General features: G+C 39.2%; 1 protein-coding gene across 1 annotated transcript; it reads right to left on the reverse strand.

Annotated features, from left to right (window-relative positions):
- Positions 1-11294: 11294 nt before the first annotated feature.
- LOC127638635 (uncharacterized) lies at positions 11295-16439 on the reverse strand. The gene is made up of 7 exons (XM_052120245.1): positions 16367-16439; positions 15095-15261; positions 14570-14659; positions 14134-14299; positions 12809-12970; positions 11795-12484; positions 11295-11625 (listed from the first exon to the last, which is right to left on the reverse strand). The coding sequence occupies exons 1-7, from the start codon at positions 16379-16381 to the stop codon at positions 11581-11583; spliced, it is 1335 nt and encodes a 444-aa protein (XP_051976205.1). The 5' UTR covers positions 16382-16439; the 3' UTR covers positions 11295-11580.
- Between the last annotated feature and the right edge of the window lie 800 nt (positions 16440-17239).

The raw sequence follows: 17239 nt of genomic DNA on the forward strand, positions 1-17239 counted from the left end.
AGCATCTCTTTTCTCGGGTTGGAGTTAGACTCAGTCTCAATGACAGCACGTCTCACGAGCGAGCGTGCTCAGTCGGTGCTGGACTGCCTCGCTTCCTTCAAGCCAGGCACAGTGGTCCCTCTAAAACTTTTCCAGAGGTTCCTGGGGCATATGGCGTCCTCCGCTGCGGTCGCGCCGCTGGAGTTGATGCATATGAGACCACTCCAGCACTGGCTCCAGACTCGAGTCCCGAGACAAGCATGGCACCGCGGCACGCATCGGGTAAGGATCACCCCCACCTGCCTCAAAACACTCCAACCCTGGACAGACCTCTGCTTTTTACGGGCAGGAGTGCCCCTGCAGCAGGTGTCCCGACGCGTCCTGGTCACAACCGACGCCTCCCGGTCCGGGTGGGGTGCCGTGTGCAGCGGGCACGCAGCAGCGGGCCGTTGGAAAGGGGCCCTGCTGCATTGGCACATCAATTGCCTGGAGTTGCTGACCATCCTTCTTGCTCTCAGGAAGTTCCTTCCGTTAGTTCGGGACAAACATGTCCTCGTGAGATCGGACAGCACCACGGTGGTGGCGTACATAAATCGCCAAGGCGGCGTACGCTCCCGCCACATGTCACAACTCACCCGCCGTCTCCTCCTATGGAGCCAGCAGCGATTCACATCCCTGGCAAGCTCAACGTCGTAGCGGACGCACTATCATGACAATGCCTGCCAGGCGGGGAGTGGAGGCTTCACCCCCAGTCGGTCCAGCTGATTTGGGAACGGTTTGGCAAGGCCCAGGTAGACCTGTTCGCCACCCAGGAAACCTCCCACTGCCCGCTCTGGTATGCCCTAACAGAGGCTCCTCTTGGGACAGACGTGCTGGCACACAGCTGGCCCTCAGGGCTGCGCAAGTACGCATTTCCCCCAGTGAGCCTACTTGCACCGGTGCTGTGCAAGGTCAGGGAGGACGAGGAGCAAGTCACGTTGGTGGCCCCCTACTGGCCCACTCGGACTTGGTTCTCGGAACTCAGGCTCCTCGCGACAGCTCCTCCATGGCGAATTCCCCTGATAAAGGACCTCCTCTCTCAGGGACGGGGCACGCTCTGGCACCCGCGCCCAGACCTCTGGAACCTCCACGTCTGGTCCCTGGACGGGACGCGGAAGAGCTAGCCGGCTTACCGGCGACTGTTGTGAATACCATCAACCAAGCCAGAGCCCCCTCTACCAGGCACCTTTACGCCCTAAAGTGGCGCTTGTTCGCAGATTGGTGTTCTTCCCGAGCCGAAGACCCACAGAGATGCACGATTAGGTCAGTGCTTCTGTTCCTACAGGAGAGGCTGGACAGGAGGCTGTCCCCGTCCACCCTCAAGGTGTATGTTGCCGCTATCGCCGCCCACCACGATCCTGTAGACGGCAAGTCTTTGGGTAAGCACGACCTGATCCTCAGGTTCCTGAGAAGCGCCCGGAGGTTGAATCCCTCCCGGCCAGGCCTAGTTCTCTCCTGGGATCTCTCGGTAGTCTTGGCAGGACTCCAGAGACCTCCCTTCGAGCCGCTCGAATCAGTTGGACTCAGGGCCCTCTCTCTTAAGACGGCCCTGCTGATCGCGCTCGCCTCCATTAAGAGGGTCGGGGACCTGCAAGCATTCTCTGTCAGCGACACTTGCCTGGAGTTCGGTCCGGCAGATACGTCAGTGATCCTAAGACCGCGACCGGGCTATGTGCCCAAGGTTCCTACCACACCATTCCGAGATCAGGTAGTGAACCTGCAAGTGCTGCCCCGGGAGGAGGCAGACCCAACCCTTTCGTTGCTGTGTCCAGTGCGCGCCCTGCGCATTTACCTGGACCGCACACAGAGCACCAGACGCTCTGAGCAGCTCTTTGTCTGCTTTGGGGGACGGCAGAAAGGGAATGCCGTCTCCAAACAGAGGCTCGCCCACTGGGTTGTCGACGCCATCACACTGGCTTATCACACCCAGGCCGTGCCCCTACCCTTGCGGGTCCGAGCTCACTCAACAAGGGGTGTTGCGTCCTCGTGGGCACTGGCCAAGGGCACCTCCCTAGCAGACATCTGTAGAGCCGCGGGTTGGGCAACACCCAACACCTTCGCGAGGTTTTACAACCTCCGCGTTGAGTCGGTTGCGTCTCGTGTTTTGTCAGGTCCGAGCCCGTAGAACTCGGTAACACGTAGACCAACCGGCCGGGTGGATCGCTTGCGCCCAGCGCCCTTTTCCTGACGTCAAGGTAAAGTAGTGCGCCTTCTTCCCAGGGCGCCCCACTCTGAGTCGGGCCCCTGGTCGATTCCTCCCCAGCCCTCCGGGTCCACGGTTCAGCGGAGGAACTCGCCAACCCAAGCCACTGCGGGTACCCTAATGGCCACCCCGTACTGGTATAGGGGCTCCACAGGTAAAATAAGAAGGCCTCCTGTTCGGACTCCCCCTGTGTGTAATTCCACGGTTCTGTCCCCTTACGAGCGGACCCCCGTGTCTCCCTTAGGCAGTTACAGCTGCCTCGGTTGCTGTGCTGTAGCAACTCCCCCCTTTGGAGGCTGGATCTACCACCGCACCATACTTTCCACACGACGGCCGTGTGACGTGTCTACCACTTTTCCTCCCCAAGAAAAAGGGCAGGTGTGGTCTCCGCAGGGTCTGGGTAAGACCCCCTTCCCTATATGCGTGTAAGGGCCCCGGCCGTGATTGCTCTATGCGAGAAACATAGAGAGAAAAGAGGCCCAGCCAGGCTGGCCCGTTCCCATGTTGGCAAACATCGCCTTGTTCCCCTCCCAGGGTAACTAGAAGGACTCCGATGTTCTTATGGGGCATTGGGGAAGGGTACGTGCAGCCAGGTACAGACGATGCGTGGCACTGGATGAAATCCCTGCCCGCCTCTGTAACGGCGGTCCACGTACAAGGTTCAGCGCATGGCAAGATTGGAATGGGTCCCCTAGTGTCGCTTCTCCGACACAACGTGGAGAGAGTGACAGAAGGGGAACGTTTGGTTACGTATGTAACCTCCGTTCCCTGAGGGAGGGAACGACACGTTGTGTCTTTCCTCCGCCATGTCGCTGAACCGAGCCACTGTTGTGGCCGGACCATTTCCGGCTCCTCAGAAAAATCCTGAATGAACTCCCGTATTTGCCCCGCTTAAATACCCGTATGTCCGGGGGCCGGGTATGCAAATACTGACAGCCAACTCCCATTGGCCCTTTTCAATAAGATCAGAGGTGAATATCGGCGCTCAAGAGAGACCCCTAGTGTCGCTTCTCCGACACAACGTGTCGTTCCCTCCCTCGGGGAACGGAGGTTACATACGTAACCAAACGATTATTGTGTGGTTGCTAGAGTATTCTGATTGGTTACTGGGGCATTTATAAATGATAGCTAGGAATTCTGGTTGGCTAATAGATGGCTGTTTATTAGCCCAATTCAAAAGATATTCTGATCCTTTGAAATGGCTGAAGCCACTACTTTAATTTAAGCCTTTGAGGTTTTTTTTTAATCATTCATTAAGTGAAAACCGCATGTCTGATCTCTTGCAGAAATAGTAGCACACCTCTTTTTAACAAACTTTGCTATTTGAGGGACAGTATCATTCATGTCCATGTAACTAGTCCTGCTGACCAGTTCAGAGCAGGATTGGAATCTGAGTTTCTGGCATGGGAGGTGGGCATGCTAACAAGGAGGCTAAAGGCTACAGTCCCTAGCATCAGTCGCTAATGCGCCTCTTGAGGCCAGGGGAGTAAGGTTTACACACTGCACAGCGTGTACCAGCTGGCTACCGTTACATCCATAATACAAACAGTGTGGAAAGAGTTACATAGTAAAGTTTAATACTTAAAAAGCTCTGATACACTCACAATGAAGTTTTTCTTCGCTCTGAGCTAGAAAGAAGGTCAGAACAGTGGAGCAATGGTATACCTTTTCAAACATTTGGACCAGCCCACTCCACTGAGACTGGCATTTAGATGAGCATTTAAATATAAGATATACACTGTCACATCAACAGACTCTATATAAATATTTTACTGGTGTGACATTAAAATGTGTTATCAATGATTACATGCCTCATTCTATGAATAGAATCCACATGAGAGCAGTAAAAAAAAAAGCTGTTTTAACCATTTGATGATGATTTAAATTGTAATTTGTCATGTTTCCATTCTGGATTTAGCTAATGCTAATGCAAATAAGTTATACGTGGTCATAACATGCGTGATGAATTTTGTGTAAAGAATTCAAGTAAGATCATGAAAATGGTTGTATATTGTTTTAAAAGACAGACATATATATTACTGCAAAGACAAGTGTTTAAAAGAGTGCCAACTCTGCACTCCAGTGTGTCATGATGACGGTGGCTGATCTCAACCAAGTGCAAGAAATTAACCCGGAAAAGACATTGTTGTTAAAGTAGGTGATTCCCTGAATCACAATCAGGGTTTTTTTTTTCTTCAAATCTCTAAAGCTAAGTTTGTTGTGTTTGCAGTATAGAAAGACAAAAATCTGCCATTGAAAAAAGAAATGACGCGAAATAATCGCAAGCACTAAATAAATATCCAATAGCTTTTTTTTTTTTTTTAGCCCCATACTTACATACTTACATACTAAAATTGTCTTTTAAGTCAACACAAATGCACTTGGGCCTTTGTTATTAGTAAAATAAATCCCATTCGCACTGCTTATGTAACCATGAAAATGGTTCTCAGACACGCCTGGATGAATTGTTGAAGAACCGTTTTGGCAATATCACAGCAGTCTGCAGTCATTAAAGAGCAGGCGGCCTGTGCTAATATACCGTTAATTCCTCATTCCGTTACCTCCAACTCCCTTTATGAGGACTGTATTAAAAACTCCAGTGGGATATACAGTAAGTGCTGATGATGCACCTCCGTTAATTACGCCCCTCACCCTGAGCATCTACTGATTTAGATGTGCTTCTGTTCCAGTCTGATACAGCCACTTGGGCTGCTGACGGTAATGTAGGCATTAGAGCATCGATTCTTCTGGATGTTGGGCATAAAATGGGGTGTCAGCAACTCCTGGTTCTCTCACACATGCACACTGATTCACACACACACTGGGTGTGCTGGCCTTGGCTGCCCTCTAATCTCATTTGCCCGCTGAGGCTGGCCAATATGGCATCCAAAGAGTTGCAAAACAATCCATACCTATGTTTTTTTTATAAATCAGTTCGATAGCTTTTAAAACAAGCAGAGTGACAAATTTGGATGAACACTGATTGCTTTATTTAGTGTTGTATTCATTGTTTCCTGTTAGGGTTTTAGTGAAATGGCAGGAGCAGTATTACTGGATGTGTTAATGTAATATCTTTCTTGTCTCTACTGTAAGCACAGTAGGCTAATGATCAATAATGATAAACATAGAATCAAATGTGATATGTTTGTCTACCCTGTTATATACACTGGCGTTTGGATCAATGTACAAATTTTGCTGTTTCGGAAGGAAATTGGTACTTTAATTCCCCAAAGTGCCATTCAGCTGATCACAAAGTATAGGACATTACTAATGTAAAATAACAGCACCATCACTATTTGAAAAAATATATTTTTGTTCAAATCTAGACAGGCCCCATTTTCAGCAGCCATCACTCCAACACTTTATCCACGAGTAATCGTGATAAATTGCTAATTTGGTACTAGAAAAATCACTTGCCATTATATCAAACACTGCTGAAAGCTATTTGGTTTGTTAAATGAAGCTTAACATTGTCTTTGTTTTTGAGTTGCCGCAGTATGCAATAGAATGTCATGTCTTAAGGTCAATATTAGGTCAAATATGGCAAAAAATAAACAGCTTTCTCTAGAAACTCGTCAGTCAATCATTGTTTTGAGGAATAAAGGCTATACAATGCTTGAAATTGCCCCAAAAAACTGAAGATTTCACACAAAGGTGTACACTACAGTCTTCAAAGACAAAGGTCAACTGGCTCTAACAAGACAGAAATAGATGTGGAAGGCCAGATGTACAACTAAACAAGAGGAGCCTCTAGTTTAAGAAATAGATGCCTCACATGTCCTCAGCTGGAAGTTGATCAATAAAAATGTATCAAGCATGGTGCTAACAGTAGAGAGAAGGACATATTTGATAGAACATCTCTAATCTTTGTCAACTATGATGTCTACAGTGTGTTCTGTCCCTTATTACAATTGATGCTTTGATGAACAGTCACTTTTGGCAGCTTTATTGTCCCCTTTTAAATGAAGATCTTGTCCAACACCATTTTGTCCCTTGAGTTTGTCTGCCAAAGTGTGCTAGTTTTGCTTCTCCAGGGAGTTGGAAAGGCCACTATAAATTTTCTCTGGACATTAATCACATATAAGGATCACAGCTCTACATTTGAGTGAGGAATGTGTGAGGAAGTTTGTTAGAAATTAGCTAAAGCTGAATACAATTATTTGTGTTTGTGCAATAATGTATAGTCACTGAATAGTAAAGAAGCCCATTTTGCCCATGGTTTATCACTTTTTCTGTCTTGTATTCTTGTGAACACAACTTAATTTTCTTATAAAATTATCATGAGAAAATAACAAAAGTTGTTTTCTCATGATAACGACTTGATTTTCTCATGATCTCAACATAGCAAATTAGTGTTTTCTTATGTTCATGATAGATGAATTACGGGGGCCAACAGGGCCAGTGCCCAGGAGTCCTTGACTAACAGGTTTTCTAATAAAAATTTTTGAGCAGCTCTTTAATCTTATAGTGCCGCCTGGTGAAAGTTTCCATGCACTCCTGGAAGTAGAAGACCTTGTAAAATAATTTCCAAAATAGCTAACTTCATATTTTGATGCACTCATCTTTTTAATGTGAACTATTTGCTGGTTTTGATCAAGTAAAATTAACAACAATGGTTATCTTGTTACTGATATGTCAAAATTAGTGTTTATTGAATTCAAGCAACATGTGCATAACATTTTATTATTTATTAACATGTTTTAAATATATAATTTTCAGACTATTATTTCCTATGTTAGGCTTTATATGGTTAAGCTTTATTCTTTATATAAAAGGGCTGTTGAACAAAAATGATTATTATACTATTCATTGCTCTACTGCATGTTTGCCCTACATAACTTGGTTTAGGTGGGTTAGGAAAAAGAAAATATTGATATTTTACCTTGTGTGGTTCAAAAGCATTGATTAGCATAGATACAGTACATTAAGTTTTTTAAAACACACTATAATGAGAAAGAGAGAAAGAATGAAAGAAAGAAATATAGAAGAGAGCATCTTAGTTTTGAAAGCTAAATTTTTAAATTATGAACATTCCAAAGCATTCCAAACAGACTCGTAGCTCATTTAAATATTCTGTCAATGTAATGTAGTCTAGGGGATTTTTGGACACTTTGAAAAGGCTTAAATGATGCCTTAGTGGGGCTTTTCAATGGAAGAATAACAATGGTATCCAAGCTGTAGGATCGTTCAGAACAGAATTTCCCCAAAGAATTACCAAATGACCACTATTTTTAAACCCCTTTTAGCCCTTCAAAGCTCTCACAATGGACAGTAAAGTCTTTGAAGGAAATAGGGTGTAGGGATGATCACTTCTGAATGGAACGCACCCCATCATTCAGCTGATTTACAAAAGATCTAGCAGTGTGAGCCAAAAATGCCTGAACTCTTTGCCGAATTTCACCAAACCCTTGCATAGATACTGTAGGAGCCTACTGTATTTGTTAAATTCAACAATATTTGAAAAGAGGGGCCCTTGCTAATTATAATCCATCCCTGATGATCATGTCTTAATTTTCTCAAGATCACTAGAAAGTTGTTTTCTTGAGATCACAACTTAAGTGTTAATAATCAGTTCTCAATTTACTCTCAGACATTGATTTTATTTCTTAACAGAACACAGTATCTTCTTAACTCATATGTGAATCAATTGAGCCTTCACTTGGTTATTACTTATTTATAAACACTTACTTTAGTTAACAAAAGACAAACATTACATAATAGCATTAATAATAAATTTGACTGTTTCAAAACGTTGTCACCCACAGCGTCTTACAAGCTGCTCTTAAATTTTTACAGAAGCTTTGAGTAACAAACCCAATTTCAATACATTTGCTTTAAAAGATTGCTTCAGAAAGCTTAATTTTCTCCCAAGAAATGTAAGTCGGAATCATGAGAACACAAGAGAAAGTTATGTTTTGATCACGAGAAAACAACATTTGTTATGTTCGAGATCACAAAAAAAAAACAATCACGATCACGAGAAAATTAAATCGTGATTATGAGAAAACAAGACAGAATGGACTTCCGTGGTATATATAGCCTCAAGTCTATAATCAATAATAGGCATGTGATTCTTATAAACTAATCAGAAAAAATTCTATTCAACTAGCCTTCAGCTATTTTTTTCCCATAAATAATCAACACTGAGCCGAGTGAAGCGGAATATTAAGGCCTGAAATATACTCTATGCAAGTATGTGAACAAAAATGCTATGCAAGCTCGATTTCAAATGTTGTGAATGAGTGCAATAAGCATTATCGGTGTTGCCGAAAGGAGCACAATAGCAAACATTAGAGAACTGTCTTCTATAGCCAGTTTCCCATTTTGAGTCAACTAATCTCTTAATGGAGCAACAGATTAAACAGAATCTTGCTGAGCAAGCTAAAGTGTACATGTTTATACAGAAGCTAGCAGATAAAGCTAACCCTTTCAACAAGGTGGATCTGGAATAATGTACAACAGCAAGAATGAATATTCATAGGCAATTAGCTTTTTCAAGTAACCTAAAGCAATACAGATAATGGAACTCGATCATTCCTGTCAGAATATGTCTATGCTATCTGGGCTATGCTAAGATGCTACCTGTTTGCAGCTAGTGGCGCAGTGTTTAGCGCGCATGCTCTTAATATCTTACAGTATGTTTCTACTGTTATGTGTCCTAAATAATCCACAACCAAACGTTCTATGTGTATAAAAAGTGAATGTAAATGTATTAAGGCCTTCAAAGAAATCACAGTCCCTCAGAGAGATAGATTTGTATCGCTATTATTATATGTAACTTGTTTGTGATCAACAAGTACTTACTGTAAATTATCTCTCAATCTATCAATTATTCACATTATTATTTTAGACAGATTTATTATCTAAAAATCAAGGAGGCCCTTTTTGCTGCTCTTCCCTCATGATGATCTCATATTTGATGAATTCAAATTTTTGCCATGTCACATCAAATTCCCCATATGAGTATTGGACAGTCAGGGAATGTTATGCCACTTGCTGTTTTATAGAATTTATAGATTGTAATTTATAATTCTAGTAAATATATGGTACATGGAACCAACAGTCTGCTGACATTTAAAATATTCAAGGCCAAGATAGAATCTTGATATAGTGCCTGCATTAAGGACACTTGTGGTTACAGTACAATGACATCATGTGTTTTAATGATTCCGGTGGTTGCACACTGTCTCAGTAAGACAGATGTGTTCCCTCACAGATGGTCTTTGTAATTGGCAGGTAAGGTAATTTTAAAGACTGTAAAGTTTTACAGCATCTGATTCCTGCTCTGTGTATTAACCATTTACTGTAAGGTCTGAAGGTGTTTTTAAAGATTTCCTGTTTCAGCGGGATACCCAAAATGAAAGACTAATACCTCAAGAAAAAAGTGTTTGGTATCATTGTAAAGTAAATTTATCACATTTTTTATGATATAGATTATTATAAAATCTGAGTCTCTCAGATTAAGAAACTGCAAAAATCTCTTGGTGAAATGAAGTGGCTCTGAAAAACGTATTTTGTTTTGTTTTGTTCCCAATCATTTCACCTAATGTGACAAAGCAATCAAAGTTATCTCATCATAGTGTACAAAAACATTTCCATGTGTCCAAAAGCCTTTCCAAACAAATAAAACATTATAACTGTACATAAGAACTAATTACACATGAAAACCTGCAGATGTGATTTTATAAATGAGATTTCACAGAATGAGGGCCTTTTGACTCAATGAGTCTGCATCATGTTTTTTGGTGGCCATATGTAACATTGTGCTTCGTGTGGGTTATCTAATGATCTGTGCGTGGGCTCGTTTGAAAGATAATCACCTCCTCCAATTAATGATGTGTGATATTTTATGTTCAGTTTATTTTTCGTGAGGTGAAAAGTGAAAGCGTGGCATATAAGAAAACCCCACCTAAATGTCAAAGACATCCTTAACAATTATTCACTATATTTTTGTCTGTGAGTAAAAAACAAAAATAGGCTGGTTGTATTCTACTCTTTTAGAGCTTTCCAACAAAAAATGGCACATGTCTGTTTGATGAGTTTGATGTTTTTACAGATTGCAGTAATATGTAAAGTGCAACATGTTTCATAAATTATCAAAATGGAACACTTCTGACCGTCTGCTAATTTAAAACCACTTATTTTGGTCATAATGCCTAAATGCATTGTAAAGTACAGCTTCTAAGCTTTCAAACACAATCTATTTTGTGTTGTTCAAGACTGTAGTTATTATATTTTTGACAATAATGTTTTTTAACTTAAAGGGTTGATAATTAGATACATCAATAAAGCTGTAATCAGACAAGAATTGTGGTGCAGAAATTCATTATATTTCATATTGTATTCAACGTTTTGATAACAACATGCTTTGTTGAACCCCCAGCTGATATATTCAAAATATCATCATCTTCTTAGATGAATAGAAGTATGTCTGTTAAATATATGTAATATGTACAAATACTTTCATATAAATATATCAGATTATTTTAATAAATAAATATATGATGATGGCAAATCAAAGCAGTCCCAAATTATGATGCTCACTCCACCGTACTTCACCGTTGGGACGATGTTTTTATGTTGGTATATGGTGCCTTTTTTTATGCCAAAGTAGCGCTCCTTGTTCTTCCCAAACAATTCAACCTTAGATTCATCAGTCCAATAAACATTTTAAAGTGTGGCTTAAGTGTCTACATACTTTTTTGGGGTGCTACTGTAGATCAATTAGTCATAGAAAGTCATTGATTGTCAAATCTTGCAAATATTGTTTTCTTTACAAATTCCTACCTGAACCACATAACACATGTCTAAGAATTGAATGAATTGAGGCAGCTAATATTTTGTATGAGACATTTAGGTGTAATGACACATTTGTGGATTATACTTTTTCATCATGGCCCACTTTTGATGACCCTGAAATGTTTTTGGTTAGTAATACCAGATGTTTTATGATACTGCACTACACCAGTCACATAACTAAAAAGAATGAAAGTATGTGGACAATGAACTGCTTTTAAAGGTGCTTGCTCCTGTTCCAATGGATTCTTGTTCTCCCAGTCATGAAACCATAAACACAGAAATGTGATGTTTATTAAGTCAATAAATAGTAAGTAAACATATACAAATTAAAATATTTCACAAATACTTAAAAACATTTCACAGTTGATAAAGAATAAAGCTCGGTTCTAGTATTTCTAGTATTCAATAATCAGAAACTGCTTCAAAGTAAATAAAGTTAGCTTTTTCTCGGACTGTTAGGATTTTCTATGACCATTCTCAGATAAGTGTCATTTTGTGATGACTGTGATTCAAGCCTGGAAACACATTTATCTGTATCAGCTGCTGAAGAGAATGAAGAGTTATTTTTTCCAGTATTCAGGGGACAGCCATTTCCATTTCTCAGTCTGCAGGAAAAGGAAGTCTGTTATTTCATTGAATTGAAGAGTCATTGATTGATTAATTAACTGCTTTACAAGCTAAACACTGAATCACACAATCACACAATTCACCTTTACTTTTTTGGTCAATTTGTATCACCCATATCAATTTCACATATGTCTCACATACACTCACCTTAATGCCTCTGGCAGCAAAGATCTGCTTTGGTTTTAGGTCGGTTAGCGTCTCATATGTATTAGTGTGAGCTGAATTCTCCTCGTCTCTGGCTGTTGGCCGTGCGTCTGGAATCTGCTCGTATGTGTCATCCACGTGAATGTGATTAGGAATGGATTCGAGAGACACCTCAGCATACGCAACATCATTCCATTGCATGTTGGCCATTGACATTCCCTGCCCTGCTACGCTTTGGTTGCCAGATGTTCCAGCTAGTTGATAGAGAGAATTATTGCATAGCTTATCCAGACTGCTGCTGAGACCTGGCACCCTGTTGGTTGGTGGATTACTGAGCTGTTCACTCTGTATGTGAGAAGACAGGTGGGGTTGGCTTTTCCTGTAGAACTGTTCGTCTTGTTCATTGTCATCATCCAGGAAAGGAAGGGACTGACTTCGGCAGTTTGGCACTATGAGTTCAGAGTATATGGTTCCTTGATTTACATCAGGTTTTTTCTGCAGTCTGGGGTCTTTGGGGTGTGCTCCTTGGTTGACCCTAAGAGCTGTAAGTGAAATGTCCTCAGTGGACGTTCTGACTCTTTCTTTGGGCCTCTGCAGTTCCACCTGAGTATACAGCACGTTTTCTGGGCTGTGTTTGATTTCCAAGGAAGCAGATTTTATAGGAGGGCTTTTTCTTGGCACTGGAGGTACTGACTGTGGAAAGAAATCACAATTATCCAGATGTGAATGCACAGTCAGGTGTTTGAGTAACTTGTACTGACAAAAATAATATTGAAGAATGCATAGTAATAAACAATTATTAAAAACCACATAAAGAATTTGGTCTTTAACCACTTTGAACAGTACACAATAAGTTTTTTTTTATCAAGTTTTATCAAATTCTTACTTACATCAATTTACAAAGTACACAGTTAAAGATATATAAAGTTGGTTCAAAATTAAATGGAAAATAAGAATTTTTATAAATAATAAATAAAAAAAATACTTTCAAAATGTATTTAAATGATTGTGACATACCTGTGTGTTTCTGTTGCCTTTGGGCGGCAGGGCTGGAGGCTGCAGGATCTCATTGGTCTTTTCACACTGCTGATGCCAAAAATCCTTCACAACTTTTACACTCACACCTGGCTTTTCCCTCAGGTCAAAATGAACCACATCATACAGGTCGCTTGTGGAAGACTGCAACACACATGTAACCACACATAGAAAAGATCAGATATGCACAGTAAAAAATACTCTTTTTAAGCCAAAATGTATGATTTAGTGAATTAATATAGTTACAAATAATACTTAAATAAATAAATATGTCTATATACAATTTTCTAAATATTAATATTTACATATATTTATACATAAATAACATTATATACATTATACAATTAAATCATAATACAATATAATGTAATATAAAGTAATATAATATACAGTTTTACATTTAAATTACAGTTAGCGAAATAATAATAAAATACACTGTGAAAAGTGGTCAGTTATAATTGCTACATTAAGAAAATATTTTACCTGATCTAGATCTTAATTTCTTTCTTTTTTTTTTTTTGGTGTAACCTAATGTATTCAGGTTGATTCAGTCATGTAATATTGTTTTAATATTAATATTGAATAAATCCAGTTACTTTAGATGTTACGATGAAAAGCACATTCTTAGGTTAACATTGTTTGTATACATGAATTAATCATTCATAAATAATAACAATAATATAATATAATATACTGATGATATTAAAACTTTTAGCTAAATAATAATAATATAAACTTTGAAAATTGGTAAATTATTATTACTGATCTATACCTTATGAATTCATTTATTTAGTTTAGTAGCCTAATGTATACAGATTGTATTCAGTTGTTTATATTTTGTACTTGAATATATACAGTTATTTTAGATATTACCATATAAACCACATTTTTAGGTTTTAACAGTTTTTGTAATATAATATTAATAGAATAACAATGAATAAATACTAACAATAATGTGTAATTAATAATATAATATAATATAATATACAGTAATAAAAATAATACAGTTAGAAAAATAGTAATAATAATATACACTGTGAAAAGTGGTAAATTATAATTGCTACTTTAGGAAGATATTTCTACCTGATCTATACCTTGAAAAGTGTAATTGTATTTAGGTTGATTGTCATGTTACATTTTTTAAATTGAATAAATCCAATGAATTTAGATGTTACCATATGATAATATAATAAGAGTTAGCAAAAGGGCAATATTATACAATATTCAACACTAAATAATTCAAGTATTATGATGAAATATAACTTTATTTAAAAGTGGTTGCAGATGTGGAGGGGTAGAGAGTTCACCTCAAAACATGACAGTGTCAGATACTCTCCAAAAGGTTCAATGGGGCTTGTCTTGTAATACTCGATAAGGCTGGTCAGTGTATCGTGCATCTCTGTGTCACCCGTCACAATGAAGCGTCCCTCTTTATTCTGATTGATGACAAAGTGCCGACATCGATCACGACCTCTGAAAAACAATTATTTATACAATTAATATAAAATATATAAATTATTCCACCAATCCCATAAAACAATGACTCCCAAAGTAGGTTAAATTCAACCAAAACTTTGCATTTGAACAGTTTCCTACTTTGCATAAAGGAAATGCAAATATCTTGTTATAAGCAAAGTCATTTAAAAATAAAAAAATCAACATGGTACACCAGAAAATACCTTTACTGAATGTATATCGAGTAGCCATTATTATTGTTTCAAAGTGTAAGATAAACAAACTCACTTATATGACAGAATGTATCCAGTGGCTTTATCACTGAGCCGAATGAGGAAGCAGCCCAATTTCTTGTCTTTTAAATGCTCCTCTGTATCCCTGTGAAACATAACACAATAGGGGAATAATGAAATGACTTCATGTCCAACTAATACTGCTTTTATGACAATATAAAGTCTAGTGTAATTGTGCATGTTGAACTGAAACTTGAAGTTTTCAAATTCCAAAATGCTGTAAAATGCTATGAAGAAATTCTATTTTAGACTTGCATTACATAAAACAATTAACAAATACCAGTTACTTTATTACAGAGTCACTTAAAGGGATTATTCACCCAAAAATTAAACCATCTATGACTTCCTGTTTACCTTGACTTGCATATTTTTTCCTTAAAATGATAGTGAATGGTGTGTTCTGTTTAAGACAGAAAGTCATATGGGTTTGGAGGAAGTAAATTATGTTTATGAACTATCCTTATAATAAATGTCTATTGTTTGTTCCAATAGTTGGGGCAGCTAAAGAAGCACTTCTTACTTTCTGCTGATGAATCCTTGGAACCATTCTGGAAAATTCCCATTATGTAGAATGAGAGGTGCCTGGGTCTCCGTAAACCATTTGAGGGCCAGTTTCCTCAGCTTGCTCTCTGTGTTTTCTGTCTGGATGTCCCTTACAGGTTGCCTCTGGTCCATCCTCACTCGATCCTGTTTCAATCCAGAATTTTAGACAACTTTGCCAAGGTGAGACTACTTAGACAATGCACTGGATTTCCAATGGCACTAGGCTTGAAAGAGCCTTTCGACACTAAGAACCTCATTTGCCTATTTTCCAGGTGATGTCATAAAATGCCTGTGGCGTTCTCAACACAGCCATTGTTCTTGTTTATCATGCCAGAGCCTAAGTAGGTTGGCATAGTTACATTTTACCACATCTGCACAACGTTTCTCAGCGTAAGAAAATTTCCAATGAATTTCTTAATAGCTACATCACAGCTCGCCAGCTTACTTTTCTGTAATACTAGATTGTCAGAGACAGCTAGGCCAAATTAGATCATATGACAAGCAATACAACCATTTTAAAGAAGTAATTACAATACAGTGAAGGGCCCCAAAAATTATTTGGACATTTAAAGGGATAGTGTACCCAAAAAAGAAAACTCTTTGATCATTTACTCACCCTTATGCAATCCCAGATGCGTATGCCTTTCTTTCTTCTGCAGAACACAAATGAAGATTTATAGAAAAATATCTCAGCCCTGTAGGTCCAAAAGGACTGAATTTGATCTGTTTCTCACCCACACCTGTCATATCACTTCTGAAGACATGGATTTAACCACTGGAGTCATATGGATTACTTTTATGCTCCCTTTATGTGCTTGATGTAGCTTCAAATTTCTGGCCACCATTCACTTGCATTGTATGGAACTACAGAGCTGAAATATTCTTCTAAAAATATTTGTTTGTGCTCTGCAGAAGAAGGAAAGTCATACACATCTGGGATGACATGAGTGTGAGTAAATGATGGGTGAATAATGAATAATTTTGGGATGAACTATCCCTTTAAGCATCTCTTTAAAAAAGTATAAATGTCACTGCATTAGAAGTAATTGGAAATATGATTAAGAAAACTTAAGTTAGTCCTTAGAAAAGGTGTAGCGTCATTTTGCAGATGCCATTTGTTTTGGTATTTTGTTCCATTTGTATCTAATGCAATAAAAATACATTTAAAGTGTGGTTTCAGTGTCCAAATATACAGTATTTTGAGGCCACTGTATATCTCATTTAAAAATCTAAAACATGTGTCATATACCTTGAAGCGAAACATCAGGCAAGAGTGGAACCTGTGGGATTTGGGCCTGCTGTTGTCCTTGGGATGTGTTCTTGTGAGGTAGTTGTGCTGGGATTTAGAGCTGTACTGTCTAACACTGTGTGTGCTGGTCCATAGGGATCCTAAGAAGAGACAAAATGTAAAACCGCATCAGTTTATCTCATTTCTGTGGAAGACTTCCATGGAAAACCACTTTATAACAGCAGGTTTCTTTTATTTATTTACATAAAATTTACTTATGGAACACAATATGGATCATTTCACACAAAACAATGACTATTTTTTTATAATGATAAAAAAGAGATATAATCACAAATAAATTATCAATTCAAAACATATCAAGAACAAGAGCATGGACACCGGAGATATACCTGTTGGCCTGCGTTGATGCGTGCAGTGTGATTTCAGTGTCATGTTGTTGAAGATTAAAACTGTCCTCTGCCTCTCACACATCTGATATACTTCTGAAGAAAGAGAGGACATTGTGAAGGGGTGCTAACATATACAGGCTGATATACTTCACTGACAGATGTTGTTCCGCAGGGTTTGGAAAATGAGAGTTATACAGATGGTTGCTTAGCTCACGTATGTATGACAGCGTGCGGGAGGGAAGGAAAGAAACAAAAACATTCTCACACAGATCACAGATCAAAGAGAAGTGGAACAGCGTAGGGGAAAAAATGTGGTCTTACTGCACACACACACACACACACACACACACACATTTAGTTTTGTAGTGGTGGGTAACATACTTGCAGGAAGTTGTGTAAACTTCAAGAATAAGAAACTGCTTCCTAATGGCAAATATTGAAAACACAATTAAGACACTTGCATATTACAGCGGTCCCTAAAAGT

The sequence above is a fragment of the Xyrauchen texanus genome, chromosome 46 (genome assembly GCF_025860055.1).
Source record: "Xyrauchen texanus isolate HMW12.3.18 chromosome 46, RBS_HiC_50CHRs, whole genome shotgun sequence".
Taxonomy (NCBI): domain Eukaryota; kingdom Metazoa; phylum Chordata; class Actinopteri; order Cypriniformes; family Catostomidae; genus Xyrauchen; species Xyrauchen texanus.